Below are 17,072 nucleotides of genomic sequence, written 5' to 3' on the forward strand. Positions count from 1 at the left end.
CCCAGAGCCCCTGAGAATCCAGTGTTTAAAAGCGGGAATGATCAGTCCTGGGGGATGAAAGAGGGGCATCGATACTGAAAGTGCCAGGCGCTACATCCTCCATCCAGGTTTGGAGGAGAGGGACACTCGACCCGACTCCTGGTTTTAAAGGGGGCGGTGGTTTCCCAGCTCCTAGCGGTTCCTAGGCGCGGGGGGGTCAGAAGTCGTGGGCTGCAGGCAAGACTCGGGGAGAACTCACTCTGGGGGACCTCGGGCAGCTCCCTTCCAGCCTTAGGCCTCAGTTTCCTCGTGCGCGTCAGGTGGGTGTCCCGGTCTTCTCCCCCCCGGGTTCGGAAGAGCACGCGCAAGCCGGATGCCGGCTTTTGAGAACGTGGCTGTGTGGCAGAGCCTGCTGGGCTGGCTGAGACAGGCGGGAGCGCGGGCGGCCGGCCGCGGAGATTGGCTGCGGCGGGGCCGCTGGCTCGGGGATTGGATCTCACAGAGGGCAGGGGCCGAGCCTTTAAGAGGCGCGAGGGGGCGTGCAGGGGAGTGTGAGCCTCGCCCGCCGGCCGGGTTTAGAAGCGCGCGCGGCGGCGGTGGCGGCGGCGGTCACGACGGGATCCCGCGCGGGAGCCGAGGCCCGCCGAGCAGAGGAGCATCCCGGCGTCCCGGTCCCAGGCGGCGTGGCCCGCGGGTCATGGCCAAAGGAGAGGGCGCCGAGAGCGGCTCCGCGGCGGGGCTGCTGCCCACCGGCATCCTCCCAGCCGCTGAACGGCCGGCCCAGGTGAAGGTGAGGGCTCGCCCCCGACCCCCGCCAACCCGGGCGGAGGGCTGGGGGTTGGGGGCGAGCTTAGATGGGGACGTCGAGGGAGAGGCTTGGTTCCGGGACGCCTTGGGCTAGCCCGGGACCTGCGGGCCCCGCTGCAGGGGAGGGCCGGGGGTTGCCCCGGGGTTGCCCCGGGGACGCGGGGGCTGAAGGAGAAAGTTTGTAGGCACCGGCGCCCCCCTTTACTCACCACCCCCCCGCCCCCGCCGCCGCCCCGCATCTCCGAGGAGCGGCCCTGCCAGAAGCTATACGTGGTGCCCCGCTCTGCTGAGCGGGTTTCCGTTCTTCTGTGACGAGTGGCTTAGGTTTGCCGCCCTGGAAGCCAGGCAGACCCCAGAGGTCTGGGAAAACCCCGTTAGTTCCCCATCTCTCAGCCCCCTACTCCTCACTCCCACAGACCCACGCTTGCGCCTCCGCTCTGCTGTGAGGGCCGCTCAAGTTCATTCATTAGAACAAGAGCTACTCCCCAGACATTTGTGTGAGTGTGGGTGTTGGCGCGCGCGGTGCTTTGCGCGTCTTGACCTTCGACCCCATCCCCAGCTCTCTTGGACCTCATGAAGAGCCGAACGAAATCGGGAGGCTCGAGGGGGAGTGGATCCCAGGCAACAGATATTTGCCTGGGAAGTGACTGCCTTTTCCTGTTAGCTTTATTAACCGGTCCCTGCAAGCAGCCAGGGTGAGGAGTTAGGTTGCTGCTGCATCTGAGTAATCTCTACTTTCGCCGGCCACCTCGACCTTCCTGGTGCCCCACCCAGTTAGGGCCCCAGCACCCAGAGGCCTTTCTTCTCCTCTCCAAGGTTCCCTAGGAGCTGAAGTTGGGGGACAGCAAGAGGGAGGGCAGGACAGTTCCCGGACTGGCCTGAAGCTCTGGCAGCGTTCAGGGGCCAGGGTGGCTCAGGGACAGATGAAGGAACAGCTGTGCCCTCAGCCAGCTGAGCTGGCCCCCGGGCTCTCTAGAGTCCTCAACCCAGTAGGCAGGTGGGTCCTGGCCTCTGAACTAGGGCGGGGGCAGGGGCTGGGCTTAGGCGGCTCTTGGCAGCAAGAGGATTTTCAGGTTGTGGCGGTTGGTGCTGGGTGGGGACAGGTCCACTGCTGGAACTTGCTCCCTTCCAGCTTGAAAAGAGCATGGCTGAGACCTGGTGGGAGTCTCCTGGGACGGCGGGCTGCTAAAATAACTCGGAATCTGGGGGTGGGGTGGCTTAGGGGCAACTTCCTCAGTATGGATTCCCGTTTTCCAGGGTTCCTAAGATAGAGAATACCTTTCTTTTCTTGTGGGAAGTGAGCTCTCCCTGGGTGGGAACAGGGCAAGGCAGACTTGTTCCTCCTGGCAGAGTTGGCTGGAGGGATGGTCCTGCCTCTGGAACATTCTAGGATGGAGGCCAGGATCTTGGGTCTTTTTCATCCTTTCCTCTTCTTCTCAGAAGGAACCCAAGAAGAAACAACAGTTGTCCATTTGCAACAAGCTTTGCTATGCCGTTGGGGGTGCCCCCTACCAGGTGACAGGCTGTGCCCTGGGGTTCTTCCTGCAGATCTACCTGTTGGATGTGGCTCAGGTAAGTGGAATGAGCCTGCCAGGGCTCCTCCAGCATCCTGAGGCAGGAAGGACTAGGGACTGTTCCATCTGTGAAATAGGACTGGAATCCTTACTTTGTTGCCTCTCAGAGTCAGCAGTGGATAAGAAATAAGAAGGCTTTGGAAAGTATCTAGCTGGGGGAATCTATCCGCTCCAGGAGTCTCAGCTGGCAAGGTCAGGCAACTTCTCCTTGCCTGGCAAGAGCAATAGAGCCTGCAGGGGTAGGCGAGGGTGTGAGGGTGAATGGAGCCTACTAGTGACTCTGTTCTAAGAAGAGATTGGCACACCATGTCCCCATCTGGACAACAGTCAGCTGGCCCTGCTCAGGGGTTGCTAGATGTTGCCAGGCTTTTAGATAAGGCATATCTCACCTTCACCTAAGAAGCAGAGGCATGTCAGTGGGCAGAGGGGCCCCCAAGTGCCAGGCTTAGGGAAGGTGCCTGGTGTGTGGGGTCTTTGACTGGGAGAGGTACTTAGGGAGAAGCAGGGCTCCGCTTTGTTTTGAGAAGCTTTGGCCAGGAGGCTGGCATCCTGAGAATTCACCTTGCCTGGGTGGGAGAATGGGAAGCTCAACAGCCATGGATTTTGGGGCTCACACACTGCACTGGCTGTCTTTTCTTTTTTAAAGATCTTATTCATTTAACTGACAGAGAGACAGCGAGAGAGGGAACACAAGCAGGGGTAACGGGAGAGGGAGAAGTGCTTTCCATCAAGCAGGGACCCCGATGCAGGGCTTGACCCCAGGATCCAGGGATCATGATCTGAGCTGAAGGTAGACACTTAACGACTGAGCCATCCAGGCGCCCCTGGCTGTCTTTTCTATGTAGCATCTGGCTCTGCAAGCAAAACATCTTAGTTGTATCCATTTCTAGGTGGGGAACATTGAGCCCCAGGAAGGACAAATAACTTCATTCGAGCAGCTAGTTTTGGAGCAAATCCCATGGGCTGGGTCCTAAGTGGGGTGCAAATATGAGGAACCTGTAATCCAAGTGTAGAACTGTTGTCAGGAGTGGGAGGGTAGGGAAAGTCGGATTGGGGAAGCTACAGTGTGGGAGAGGCCACTAGCTTCCCCACTCCCTGGGACAAAAGTAAAAGTAGAGTCTTGATGGGTATAAGGAAGAGTCTTCCCTTCCAGATAAGCTGTCTCTTTCAGGCTAAAAGATTTGTGGAAAGGGGAGTAGTTTGACTGGATAGTGACAGGCCACTTTCTAAAAGCCTCTAAAGATATCTTTTTCCACATCCAAAATAAAGCTTGACCTGCAAGACAGGGATTTTGACTCCGGTTCTGTAAGATAGGGATCATAACTCCCATTATACAGATGGGGAAATTGAGGCCCACTGTGGTCACCCAGCAAATGCTCATTCTGCTATCAGGTGGTGTGGAGCTCAGGGCTCTGAGAGTGAAGCAAGGAAAGGATTCTGGGTTCATTCTAATGGGTGGGAGTGTTTTCAAGGGCAGTGGAAGGGAGGACATAAGAGAGCAGATCTGGAAAAATTTCTAAGGCACGTACTGCTACTGACCGCTATCAGAGAACTGTTACTATCACCATCAACAGGCAAGCAAAGATGCTTAAGGCCTGGGTGAGAGCAGCGCACAGTCCCCAGGGCCTGGCTGGGATGGGGAGAGAGCCCCTGCTTTTGCCTACCATTGAGGGTTGAGGTGAGGAGAAGGATTAAGGGGTCATCTTCCATGTGTTCCCCATTCCAGGTGGGCCCTTTCTCTGCCTCCATCATCCTGTTTGTGGGCCGAGCTTGGGATGCCTTCACAGACCCCTTGGTGGGCTTCTGCATTAGCAAATCTTCCTGGACCCGCCTGGGCCGCCTCATGCCCTGGTGAGTAGAGGAGACTTCTCTAAGCTGGCAGAACGCAGGGCATCCGGCATGTCTACTAACTCTTGATCTTTCCATCTGGCTTGTCACAGACTGTGGGGTGAGGAGAAGAAATGATGAAAAAAACCCAAGTGTTGAAACCCTGGCTGAGGCCTCAGCCGCCCCAGGCATGGGCACTGCGATGCCCTGCCAATTCATTCCCAGGCTGGCCAAATTGCTAGATTGAGGAGCTTCCCCCCTTCTCCAGGCCCCATTGCTCCCTTGCGGTCCATTCCCTTCAGTGAAGGGAAGTCATTTCCCACAGTGGCAGAGATAGTGCTGCACAGCGGTTGAGAGGTTACCCTCTGAAACCAGCCTGCCTCAGTTTCAACACCCCGCAAGCTGTGCAACCTTGGGCAAGTCACTTAACATCTCTGAGCCTCAAGTTTCTTCATCTGCAAAATGGAGATGATAATTATGTCTGCCTCCTGGTTTATGGGGAAGGTCACACCTTTTTTATATGTGAAGTACTTAGAACAGTCTTGGCCCTTATTAAGTAATCTATAATTTGGCACTTCTTCAGAGTAGCTCCTGGTGGGGCAAGGGTGTAGGGTAATACCCAGAATGGAATAGCAGACTCATAACCTCTGCCCCCTTGGATTTTTCCCTTGATACAGAGCCTATACTACTCAGCCTCAGGCTATAGGGCAAGGTTGGGGGAGGTAGTACTGTAGATCAGACAGCAAAGGGAGACACACACACGGGACAGGCTGACAGGCTGGAGCTCTGGTTCCCTCCAGGACATCCTGCTCGGTGGGGGGAGGTGGGTGGACATAACCCTTTCATCTCCAGCCCATCCAGGCTCAAGTGGGCGCCTTCCTGCCCCAGGGGTGCCCATACCTGGTCTCCGGCCTTCAAAGCTCTTCCCACAGCCCCCACCTCATCCCCACAACTTCCTTTCCCACGAGGCCCCCCTCCCACCACAGTCCCCGCCAGCCTCTGGCTAAGGCCCAAATTGGGGCCTTTGATCCAGGCTTTATGGCTGGGGTGGGGGACGGGGGTGGGGGGGGAAGGGGGGGAGGGAGGAAGGCAGCAGAAAGGCAGGAGAGCCTGCCTTACCTGGACAGGCTGTCCAGGTAGGAGTCAGCCACAAGGCTGGGCCCCGGATCTGAGTCCCTGGCAGCCGTTGGGAGGTGGGGCTTTTCTGCCACATCTCCTCATGAGGCACAGCCAATGGCAGGCAGCTACCCTGGACAGCCCCTTGCGGTGGCGGCAGCCGCCGGGTTACTTCCAGTCACACTTGGTTTCTCAGCGAAGGCGGCAGGAAGGAGCACTTGTTCTCTGAGGAGACACGTGGATTCGGGCTGGAGGGAGGAGGGCAGAGAGGGAGAGCAGAGGAGGCCCTCCCCGTGGGAAGTAGGATCTGAGGGCCTCACGCTGGGCAGGTGTGGCAGCCAGCTTGCTGAAGTTGCTGAGGGCCCTTCAGGCTCCTTTTTCACTTAACACCGTGTCTCTGTACATGTCCTCACCTGCACTGGTTTCCCAGTGATACCTCTTGATAGTACCTCCACCCCTGTGTCTGAGGGCACACTGGATCCCTCGTGGACTGAGGGCCTGCCATGAGGGTATGGGACCTCCTTCCTGTCCCTACCCCAGTAAGGTCCTAGGCCCCTTCTTGTAGTGTGAAAAGAGCCTGGGCCTTTCAGGGTCTATCAGCCCCGTGGCCAACCATCCTTCCAGCCCTCAAGAGCAGCCCCTGCCCTCAGCCAGCACTCAAATCCACCCTTCAGATCCGGAAGACTTTGACAGACACTTTCCCTGGAGTTCCTGAGACTACCTGGTGAGAGGCCAGGGTCAGGCGGGCAGGTGGGGGTGTGGCAGGGCTGGGCCTGAGGCCTGATTCAGAGGCTGCAGACCCCATGCTCTCCTGCTGAACTCTCTTGGTGTGAAAGTCACAGCAAGCACTTACTGTGTCCCAAGCACTGTTCTACATTTTAATATCAACTTACTGAAGTCTCAAAACTCCTTCCTTTCTATGAAATAGAACCAGAGTCCTCCCAGTGGCCTGTAAGGCCTACATGACCTGGTTCTCCGTGTCCTCCAACCCTGTCTCCTAAGCCCATCCCCTCTGCTCACTCCACTCCAACCTCAGCGGCCTCCTTGCTACTCCTCAGACCTGCCCGAGCACCTGACTGCTCGGCCCAGCACACTTTGGCCTCAGGCAACTGCAACACCAACTGCTTCCTCTCAGTCAAGTTTTGGCACAGATGTCAGCTTCTCAATGATGGCTCCCCTGTCTACTGTGCTGTCCGTTGTAACCCCGCGCTCCTGGTCCCCTTTAGCCAGCTTTCTTTTCTCTGTAGCCCTTAATCACCTTCTAATGTTATAGAATTTTTAAAAACTGTGGTAAAATATATATAACATACATTTTGTCATTTTAACTCTTTATTTATTTGTTTTTATTTTTAAAAGATTTAATTTATTTGAGATAGAGTGAGCGAGCAAGAGAGAGCACAAGTGGGAGGGGGGAGGGGCAGAGGGAGAGGGAGAAGCAGGCTCCCCACTGAGCAGGGAGCCTGATATAGGGTTCCATCCCAGGACCCCAGGATCATGACCTGAGCCAAAGGCAGATGCTTAACCAACTAAGCCACCCAGGCACAACACTACCCCCCCATCCTTAAAAAGATGTATTTATTTGAGAGAGAGAAAGAGAGAGAGAGCAGGGAGAGGGGCGGAGAGAGAGGGAGGATCCTGAAGCAGACTTCCTGCTGAGCATGGAGCTTGATCCCAGGACCCTGAGATCCTGACCTGAACCTAAATCAAGAGTTGGTCACTTAACCGACTGAGCCACCCAGGCACCCCACCATTTTAAGCATTTTTAACTGTACAATTTAGTGCCATGAAATATATTCTTTTTTTTTAAGATTTTATTTATTTATTTGACAGAGAGAGAGGGAGAGAGATCACAAGTAGGCAAAGAGGCAGGCAGAGAGAGAGAGGGAAACAGGCTCCCCGCTGAGCAGAGAGCGCAATGTGGGACTCGATCCCAGGACCCTGAGATTATGACGTGAGCTGAAGACGGAGTCCCAACCCACTGAGCCACCCAGGCACCCCCATTAAATATATTCTTATTGTGCAACCATCACCACCATCCATCTCCAGACCTTCTTCATCTTCCCAAACTGAAACTCTGTACCCAGAAAAAATAACGCCCCATACCTCCCTCCCCACAGTGACTCACAACCACCAATTTACTTTCTGTCTCTGAATTTGACCTCTGTAGGTCTCTTGTAGGTGGGATCAGGCAATACTTGTCCTTTTGTGACTGGCTTATTTCACTTAGTGTAACCTCTTCAAGGTTCATCTCTGTTATGTGTCAGACTTTCATTCCTTTTGAAGGCTGAATAATATGTTTAACTTTTAAATTATATTTATTTTTCATTTGCCAACTAGAATACAAGTTCCACTGGGGCAATAACTTTTGTCTGTTTTGCTCACTGATCCATCCTAAGTCGTAAGAATAGTGCTTAGCCCAGAGTCAGCACTTGAATATTTCTTGAGTAAGGGTTGAGTGTAATTAGGTGCTATTACTATTCTCTTTATAGAGATAAGAAAATGAACCTTAGAGAAGTTGAATGACTAAGTGACCAAACTACGTATAGTTATTGGTAGAGGCAGAATTGCATTCCTGAAGAATGGCTCCAAAGGTCTTTCTCTTAGCCATTGCTCTCTGTTGCCCTTTATTTTATTTTTTTATTTTTATTTTTTAAAGATTTTATTTATTTGACAGACAGATCACAAGTAGGCAGAGAGGCAGGCAGAGAGAGAGGGGAAGGGAAGCAGGCTCCCTGCCGAGCAGAGAGCCCGATGCGGGGCTCAATCCCAGGACTCTGAGATCATGACCTGAACCGAAGGCAGAGGCTTTAACCCACTGAGCCACCCAGGCGCCCTTTTGTTGCCTTTTTATACTGATGACATGAAGTCAGTCCATCCTGTGGTCTAACCACTTTTGTAATGTTGTGGGATGCACCATTGGGAAGGCAGACATTTACCCTCCCTTAGAATGATTTTACTAGGTCTGGTCTTAGACCTGGAGTTGTCCTCCCACCCATGTGTGTGCCCATGGTGTGTATATATGTGTGCTCACGAGGGGTGTGTGTGCACATGTAAGAACACCAGTGTTGGGGTTGCTCCTTCTTCCTGCCTTCCTGCCCTACCACCCAAGGTTTTACTGCCATTCATGGTTTCCCCAGCCCATAGGAAGCCCCTGCCTCGAGCCCTCTCTGCTGGGGATACTAGGCAAGGCACAGCGTCTGACCTCATGCTCCATGCTCAGGATTTCAGTGCAGGGGCCCTGTGGCAGTCTGCATTTCCGGGCTTGGCCATCAGCCTCTTCCCAGAGACCCTGGGGTGGGTGGATTCAGGGGGGAGGAATTTCCTTCCCGGCAGGCACCCTGTGGGTCTACAGAGCAATCTGGACTGACCCCAGATCCTGGGGTTTTGGCATCCAGCCCCTACTCAGACCCTCCCCTTCCCCAGGATCATCTTCTCCACACCCCTGGCCATCATTGCTTACTTCCTCATCTGGTTCGTGCCTGACTTCCCACAGGGCCAGGCCCTGTGGTACCTGCTTTTCTATTGCCTGTTTGAAACACTGGTCACGGTGAGTGTGGGTGCCTCCCCTGGGTGTCTGGTGGTGGGGAGGAATGAGGGCCGTCCCCAGGGCCTGTAGGGTTTGTGCCAGAAGCCACATCTGCTTGTCCATCATCTGACTGGCCGAGGGCCTCTCTTCCATGCCAGTGTTTCCACGTTCCCTACTCAGCTCTCACGATGTTCATCAGCACAGAGCAGAGTGAGCGGGATTCTGCCACTGCATATCGTAAGTGTCTCTCTGGCCCACTGACCCACCCACCAGGCACCATGGGGTGATTTTTCCCTGATCCTCCTGCCACATTTCTTCCCTTGCTGGGACTGGGTGTAAAGCCGTCTCAAAAATTACTTGATCCCTTCATTGCTCTGGTGAGAACAGAGAGGTTCAGGGACTAGACAGAGGTCATACAGAGCAAGGCCTTAAGTGTAGGTCAAGGTGCCATCTGTCCCACCATTGTATATCCACCCTCCTGGAGCGGCTGCCACCACCTGGGGCTAGAACTGGGCCTCTATTCAGCCGACCTTCCTCCCTGGAGGCCGACAAGTCACGAGGCCCCTCCAAAGGACCTTTTTACCGTTCAGGGATGACTGTGGAGGTACTGGGCACAGTGCTGGGCACGGCGATCCAGGGGCAAATCGTGGGACAAGCGGATACGCCTTGCCTCCAGGACCCCGCTGACTCCGCACTGGCCACGGAAGCTGCCAATCGGACGCAGAGCACCACTTCACTCAGAGAAACGGTGAGGCCCTTGGCGGTGCAGAGATGTGGGGAGATGAGGCACAGCGGGGTGCTCTGCAGGCCTCCTCAATGCCATCCACGTTTATTAAGTGTGGGGCGTTTGATCTATACACACTGTTAACAGGCCCGCTTTTCCGATAAGGAAACTAACACATACAGAGGCTAAATAATTTGGCCCGGGTCACAGAACTAGTGATTAACAGAAACTAGATTTGGGGAGATGTGAACGGTGGGCTGTCACACTCCACAGCCCGGCTTCTTAACATTCCATTTCTTTGGACTTTGCTTAGCTGTGGGAAGAGGCAGAATGATTCTCCCATTTCACAGGTAGAGACAGTGAGGCCCCAGGGAAGGGCCTATTCCATGGAGTAGAGCTGCCAATAGTTGGGATAAGATCGGACTGACTTTCTGTCACCTTTATCTCCCTTGTAGCAAAATGCATACCTGCTAGCTGCGGGGGTCATTGCCTCCATCTATGTCATCTGTGCCGTCATCCTGACCCTGGGCGTGAGGGAGCAGAGAGGTGAGGGGTCCCTGGGGAGCGGTGTAGGCCCCAGCACTGCCTGGCTTTGTCCCTCTGCCTGGGCTGCAGGCTTTGGGATGGGCCTCTGCTCCTTCCTCACTGTCTCCTCTGGCCCCCAGAACCCTATGAGACTCAGCAGGCTGAGCCAATATCCTTTTTTCGGGGCCTCCGGCTGGTCATGGGCCATGGCCCCTACGTCAAGCTTATTGCCGGCTTCCTCTTCACCTCCCTGGCTTTTATGGTGAGTGGGGGGCCTGACATGCTCAGCCTTGAGGGTAGGACGGGTGCAAGAGGGGTGGGGTAAAACAAGGACTGGGGCTGTGATGAAGCCTGAGGGACAGAGGGATGGGGGCGGGGTAAGCAGAGGTCCCAGGAGCATGGGGAAGCCTGGGCCCTGACATCACTTCTTTCCTTGCATTTCCTTCCCTCTACCCTGCCCATCCCCCAGCTGGTGGAGGGGAACTTCGCCTTGTTTTGCACCTACACCCTGGGCTTCCGAAACGAATTCCAGAATCTGCTCCTGGCCATCATGGTGTGTGTGGGGCCCTGAGGGTGGGTAGACAGCCTGTACTTCGAGATGGTTCTTTGGATAGTCAGAGGATGTTTCCCAGACTGGCTAAGGTTAGGAGGGATAAGGGAGGAATCTCCGAATCACTGGTTGGATCTGACCTACAATTGCTTAGCAAGACTGTGCAAGATTTGGGGCGAGATATTCTAGTAGGGAACATAGCAAAAACCAAGGCGTGGAGACCAGGAACTTGGAGACTTTGTGCTCAGCTGTGCTCAGAGAAGGTAGGAGATAAGACTGGAGCTAGTGCTCAGCTCCCCTGGGGAGCCATCCAAGGGGCCTGTCCACTTCCTCAGGGCCCAGATGGTGTCCTCTAGCTGCCCGCAGGCAAGGCTAGGAATATCTTCAAGGTTCAGGAAGGGCAGCAGGAGTTCGTGACTAAGCCACTGCCCTCACCCTCCACCGTGTATCCCCAGCTCTCGGCCACATTCACCATTCCCATCTGGCAGTGGTTCCTAACCCGATTTGGCAAGAAGACGGCCGTAAACATTGGGATCTCAGTGAGTGGGGCTGAAGGGGTAGGGCCTGGGCATAGTTGAGGGTTGTTGGTGGGAGTCTCCAGGCTGACTCATCTTCCTGAACCCACCCCTTCCTCTAGTCAGCAGTGCCATTTCTCATCTTGGTGGCCTTCATGGAGAGCAACCTGATTGTCACCTACGTGGTAGCTGTGGCAGCTGGCATCAGTGTAGCTGCGGCCTTCTTATTACCCTGGTAAGTGTATGGAGGCCCACCTGGCTATGTTCCTCAGCCCCTTTCCCCCTACCTCTTAAGCTCCTTGGGAATTCTGCAGGGGTTCTCCTGGTTGTGGGTCTAGGTTGGGGGTGGGACAGGTCTTCCTGTACAGTTGTATGGGTTGTGAATTTTGCAAGAAGACCCAACCGAGGTGAGAGATGGACAGCTTAAATCTGGTCTGTGCCGTATTCGCTAAGCTGCATACCTGAGTGGGGCTCCGTCTCAGAGAAGGGGGCCTTATTATTACCATGGAGTTGCCGTGTCTTCACAGAGCTGTGTGCCCCGGGGCTACAAAAGTCCCAGAGGGCCACCTCCTCTTACTGACACAGAGGTGCCACATGGTCTAGTGGGGGCCCTGGCGCACTGGGCAGGTGGGTCCTCATGGCCTCACAGCCGCCACCACACTACAGGTCCATGCTGCCTGATGTCATCGACGACTTCCACCTGAAGCAGCCCCAGTCTCATGGAACTGAGCCCATCTTCTTCTCCTTTTACGTCTTCTTCACCAAGTTCGCCTCCGGAGTCTCCCTGGGCATCTCCACCCTCAGTCTTGAGTGAGTGCGGTGGGGTCCGGGAGCAGAGCTGGGCAGGGCTGAGCCCCAGGGGCCCCAGGCTCACCACTCCCCTGACCACTGGGTCCCACAGCTTTGCCGGGTACCAGACCCGTGGCTGCTCCCAGCCGGCACGTGTCAAATTCACCCTGAAGATGCTGGTGACCATAGCTCCCATAGTCCTCATCCTGCTAGGCCTGCTGCTCTTCAAGCTGTACCCCATCGATGAGGAGAAGCGGCGGCAGAACAAGAAGGCCCTGCAGGCTCTGAGGTGAGAGCGGGGAGGAAAGGAGGGGAGGGGAAGTCTAATGTAGGCCCTCAGACCCTGCCTCTTGTGGCCAAGTCCTGACTTATCTCCTGCACATGGACGTCTTCCCTTGAAGGCTCCTCCTCTGTTGCCCCTTCCCGCAACTGATTGAGGAGAATGGCAGCTGACATCCCTCGGATACTTAGCTGCGGGCCAGGCAGTGGGCCGGCTGGTTTTGCATTTCTTTATTCAGCAGCTACTTACTGGAAACCTACTAGGTGCGAGGCACTGCTCTAGTGGATGAAACAGACAGAATCCCTGCCCTCACCGAGTTTACTAGGGAATGTGCATTCATGATCTCCTGCAGTCCTTCGAGAACCCTAGGTGTCAGGAGAGTCCCGAGATTCCCACCCAGCAGATAAAGCAACCAAGCCTTAACCAGGAAGAATAACCCGCCCAGCTGAAAAGGAGTAGAACTGGGGTTTGAGCCCTGGCATTCTCACTCGAGAGCCTGCCTTCTTCACGGCTCTCTGGGCAGGCAGGACCTCAGGAGTGGTCTGAGGCTGCCTTTCTGGAGACCAGAAGGCACGGGGAAGTGAATTCATGGTGGTCCATCAGCAAGCCCAGGCCAAGACGTAGTCCCGGGGCTTGTGGTACCCTGTGGGCAGCAAGAATTGCAAACAGACCAACTGGCGATTTCTGGGTGGAGAGAGGGAGTGAGCCAACTGTCTACAACCTGTCGTTTAGACTCATCTGACAGCTGGCTGTAGGGCCGATGTCCAGTGAGGAACAAGGCAGCTGGGGAAGGGGAAGGATGCTTCCTCCAACCCATCTCCTCTGGCTCTTGCAGGGAAGAGGCCAGCAGCTCTGGCTGCTCAGACACAGACTCTACAGAGCTGGCCAGCATCCTCTAGGGCCTGCTGTGTTGCCCGAAGCCACCATCTACGGGGCCTGGGGCCCAGACCACAGGAGGAATCATGGCCTGCCGGCCTGTTCGCTGACTAGCTGATCTCCAGGTGCCAGAAAGGGAGCCAAAGACTGGAGAGTAAGTGGCCCAGGATACCTCCTGTGCCTGCCGTGGGGGGGCGCTGTTCAGACAGCCTCCTGCCTCGCATCTGCCTGCCCATGGGGCCAAGCCCCGGGGCTGCTACTGTGAATATGCCATGGACTGATGAGGCCTAGCGCGGAACACTAATGTAGAAACGTTTTATACAGAGACTAATTAATAACTTAATGACCGTGTATATAGCAACGTGTGTGTGTATGTGTTTGTGTGCTATTAATGTTATTAATTTTGATAAAAGCTGGAAACCAGAGGTGCTTGTTTCTGTCTTTGCCCTCAGCCACTCATTGAGCCCTTCTGTGCCAAGACAGGGAAATGAAGCTGCAGGGGCCCTGGGGAGCAAGACTGTGTCTGGAGGTGTGATAACAGCATCGGCTAACATTCACTAAACACCTATCTGTACCAGGCATGGTGTGGAGGCTTTCCCTTCATTGTGCTGGTTCTCGAATTTAATCCTTAAAACTGTCTTGCTACGTTGGGACTATTCCCCTTTATTTATTTATTTTTTCTTTATTAGTATTTTTGAAGTAGGGTTCTGCCCAGCATGGGGCTTGAACTCACCACTCTGAGATCAAGACCTGAGCTGAGATCAAGAGTTGGGCACTTATCCAGCCGGGTCACCCAGGCACCCCAGGTCTGTTCCACTTTGAAGACGAGTAAACTGAGTTCCTCTATAGAGAGGGACCTGGCTCAGGTCACATGGCCAAGAACTGCCTAGCTGGAATCCCATCCCAGGTCTGTGAATGTCCACCCTTCGCTCCCCTGCATCTGAGTGACCCACTGACTGGCAGACAGCCAACTGGTCTGCCCAGGCCTGCACGCTGTGCTTCCTGCCCTCGGCATGCTTAAACGCGTGCTGCTGGCGCGCACACTATGTGATTGAGGCTGTGTGAGGTCCTAGAGACCTGCGAATCTTTCCCCATAGCTATTAACGACGGTGTTGGAAGGTGAGAGCATATCTGGCTGGGTGGTCTTGTGTGTGGGCTAAGGAGGGGTCTCGGCACTGGTGTGCTGGTGAAAAACCATCGTGGGTGGGGAGAAGGTTGCAGGGGAAGTCCTCATTTATAGCACTTGTCCATTGGCATGGCATAATTGCTTCTACTATAGCCAATGTCAAGTTACCAATGGTTGTACTAAGGCCAAATTCCTGAAAATTGAACAGCTGGCTCTCACAAGCTGGTAGGGACATGCCCCAGCACATCACCGGTCTCACACACTTAGGCCAAGCTCCAAATATTGGGAAAGCAAAGCTGGCAGGATCAGGGGCTATGTGTCCAACTTCTCTATTTTATGGATGGATAAACGAAGCCCAGAGAAGAGAAGTGCATAGACCCACAGACTTTGGGTCTAGGGCTCCATTTTCAGGGTTGATCTGAAGTTCTGCCAGCCACTTGCATAAATTGATCAAGTGTTACTAACAGGCACAGTTATATGCATGATTCCCCTAGGAGGTAGGTATATTACTACCCCCATTTTACAGGTAAGAAAACTGAGGCACAGGAAAATAACTTTTCCAAGGTCATCAGACAGTAAGTGGAGGAGCTGATGTTTGAACCCAGGCTGTCTGGCTCCAGGACCAGTGCTCTTACCCAGTACTTTAGGCTATTATGGGAATTGACAGTCTTCTTACCACACTAAGCCAGGTCTCGCTGCCTTTAGACCTGCCGTCTCAGGATCAGCCTGCCTAGGCAAGGCTGGAGCCCTGGGCTCTGGGCTGGCCTTTGTAGCCGGAAGGCTCGGGAACTCAGATAATGTTTGCAGAGGCCCACTCTTACCTCGCCCTCCCTCTACTTCAATAACCACCAAATCCTGTCTTTAAAAAAATAAATGTTATTTTAAATTTCCTAAACCACTCAAGCTTGTTTGCTTCTTTCCCATCCCTGCAATTACTTACCTGGTCTCTGTTGCTTCGTTGTTGTTGTTGTTGTTGTTGTTATTGTTGTTGTTGTTGTTTGTGTTTTGTTTTGTTTTGTTCTTTTGAAGATTTTATTTGGGAGAGAATGAGGGAGAGAGAGAGAGAGATCATGAGAGGAAGAGATCAGAGGGAGAAGCAGACTCCCTGCTGAGCAGGGAGCCCCGATGCGGGGCTCCATCCCAGGACTCCAGGATCATGACCTGAGCCAAAGGCAGTCGCTTAAGCAACTGAGCCACCCAGGTGCCCTGGTCTCTGTCTTTGGTTTGATCTCCTCACACTCTTTCCACAAACTCTCCAAGATGACCAAAGTAGCCCTCCTATTTAGAAGCCCTTCTCTGAGTCCCTATTGCCTTCAGGAGGAAGTCTGAGACACCTGCTGATCTCCCCAGCCCCACAGGCCACCTACCCAGCCCTGGAATATACCGCTGGCCCCTGGTCCATCTGGCAGACGCTGGTCCAATGTGCCTTGGTTCCAAGAATGCCTCTCTAAAGCCATTCTTGCCGCCTGTTCTTTGAGGCAGCTCTTGACCGTCCATGCCCCTCCTCCACTGTAGCTTCCTATATTGAGCCCAGGGCCGGGCATGGTACGGTGGGTTGGGGCTGAGTTTTCAAACATGAGCTATTACAAGGTTTTGTGAGCCACACCCAACTGGCACTGACCCATCATGATGCTTCTCTCTTGTCCTCAGTTTCCCCTAAATGTACGATGAGGGATTTGGAATGGAAACCCTTCTCTTCAGTTTCACGCTCACAGTCTCCTCAAAGATCCCCTGCTGATTTCTTGGGGAATGATATGGCGGGGGTGGGGGTTGGTGAGCAGCAAAACAACCTGGGATCCCAGAAACTCCTTCGGTCACCAGTGATTCCATGTGCTTCCTGGACAGCTCATACCTACCCAACCTTTGGGAGAAGTGCCATCTTGACTTTCCCTATGCTTGGGTCTAGCATTAGTACAAAAAAAACCCTGCCCGCCTTCCGACTCTGTCCTACTGTCCTCAGCCACGTTATTCATACACTCCACCCACAACTCCTGCTATGGCACAGGTGTGGCTTTGGCTCCACCTGCTGGGAGAAAGGAGCAATACCTTCCAACACTTCAAAGAAGGAATTCCAAATCTGTCCTCGACTCTATGAGGTTGGCTATCCATTTGTGGAACAAATATTTGTATTGGGCCTACTATGTGCACTGGCTAGCCTCTGAGGATAGAGTGGTGAACAAAGTAGAGCTTACATGTTCAGTGAGGACCAATGACAAATAAATGGGCATATAAATAATTTTGGATTGTAATAAGCATCATGAAAGAAGCAGCTTGGGGGATGTTATAGAGGGAATTGGTGGAGACTTTATCTTTTTTAAAGTTTTTATTTTTAAATAATCTCTACACCCAACAAGGGCCTCAAATCACAACCCCAAGATACAGAGTCACCTGCTCTACCGACTGAACCAGTCAGGCTCCCCTATGGAGACTATTTTCAATGGAGTGCTCAGGAAAGAATGTTCTGAGAAAATGCCTTTTGACTTGAATCATGAAGAAGGAGAATTAGCAGACATTCAAAGAGCTTACGGGGAAAGAACTGTAGCTAGAGGAATCAGCTAATGCAAAGACTCCAAGGTAGGAAAGAGCTTGGTGTATTTGAAGTACTGAAAGGAAACAGCACAACCCAGGTGTAGCAAATGAGAGGGCAGGTGGTACGAAGTGTATTTGGAGAGGTCTAGGAATTAAACCATCCCGGCCTTGTAGCCCACAGTGAAAGTTTGAATTTTATTTTGAGAACAGCCAAAAAGCCAACTGACAAGTTTTAAGTAGGGAAGCCATCTGACAGATGAACTGTTTGGAAAGATTGTATTATCTGCTTTGTGGAGAAAGGATTGAAGGAAGTGAAAGTGGAAACAAGG

At 53.7% G+C, this 17,072-nt stretch overlaps 2 protein-coding genes across 6 annotated transcripts in view; one reads left to right on the top strand and one right to left on the bottom strand.

The window, feature by feature from the left end:
* MYCL (MYCL proto-oncogene, bHLH transcription factor) overlaps nt 1–17,072 on the bottom strand; it is a 93,080-nt gene that overhangs the window by 37,001 nt on the left and 39,007 nt on the right. The window contains exon 1 of one of the 2 annotated variants that reach the window (XM_032877396.1): nt 239–430. The exons of the other annotated variant lie outside the window; for it this stretch is intronic. The gene's annotated coding sequence lies outside the window, so the exon portion shown is untranslated. Of the gene's footprint in view, nt 1–238; nt 431–17,072 lie in introns of those variants that run through there. 2 annotated transcript variants of the gene reach the window in all.
* MFSD2A (major facilitator superfamily domain containing 2A) lies at nt 533–13,513 on the top strand. Of its 4 annotated transcripts, none has more exons than XM_032877384.1 (14): nt 533–769; nt 2,227–2,358; nt 4,087–4,211; nt 8,727–8,850; nt 8,988–9,066; nt 9,420–9,577; nt 10,009–10,099; nt 10,219–10,340; nt 10,548–10,631; nt 11,084–11,167; nt 11,266–11,378; nt 11,810–11,953; nt 12,045–12,221; nt 13,048–13,513. In XM_032877384.1, exons 1-14 carry the CDS (start codon nt 677–679, stop codon nt 13,109–13,111), a joined length of 1,590 nt encoding a protein of 529 aa, XP_032733275.1. In that variant the 5' UTR covers nt 533–676; the 3' UTR covers nt 13,112–13,513. The 4 variants fall into 4 exon arrangements, with proteins under 4 accessions (XP_032733275.1, XP_032733276.1, XP_032733278.1 ...); XM_032877385.1 differs by having other exon boundaries at nt 2,230–2,358; XM_032877387.1 differs by having other exon boundaries at nt 533–763.

The sequence above is a fragment of the Lontra canadensis genome, unplaced genomic scaffold (genome assembly GCF_010015895.1).
Source record: "Lontra canadensis isolate GAN:19392208 unplaced genomic scaffold, GSC_riverotter_1.0 scaffold60, whole genome shotgun sequence".
NCBI classification, from domain to species: Eukaryota; Metazoa; Chordata; class Mammalia; order Carnivora; family Mustelidae; genus Lontra; species Lontra canadensis.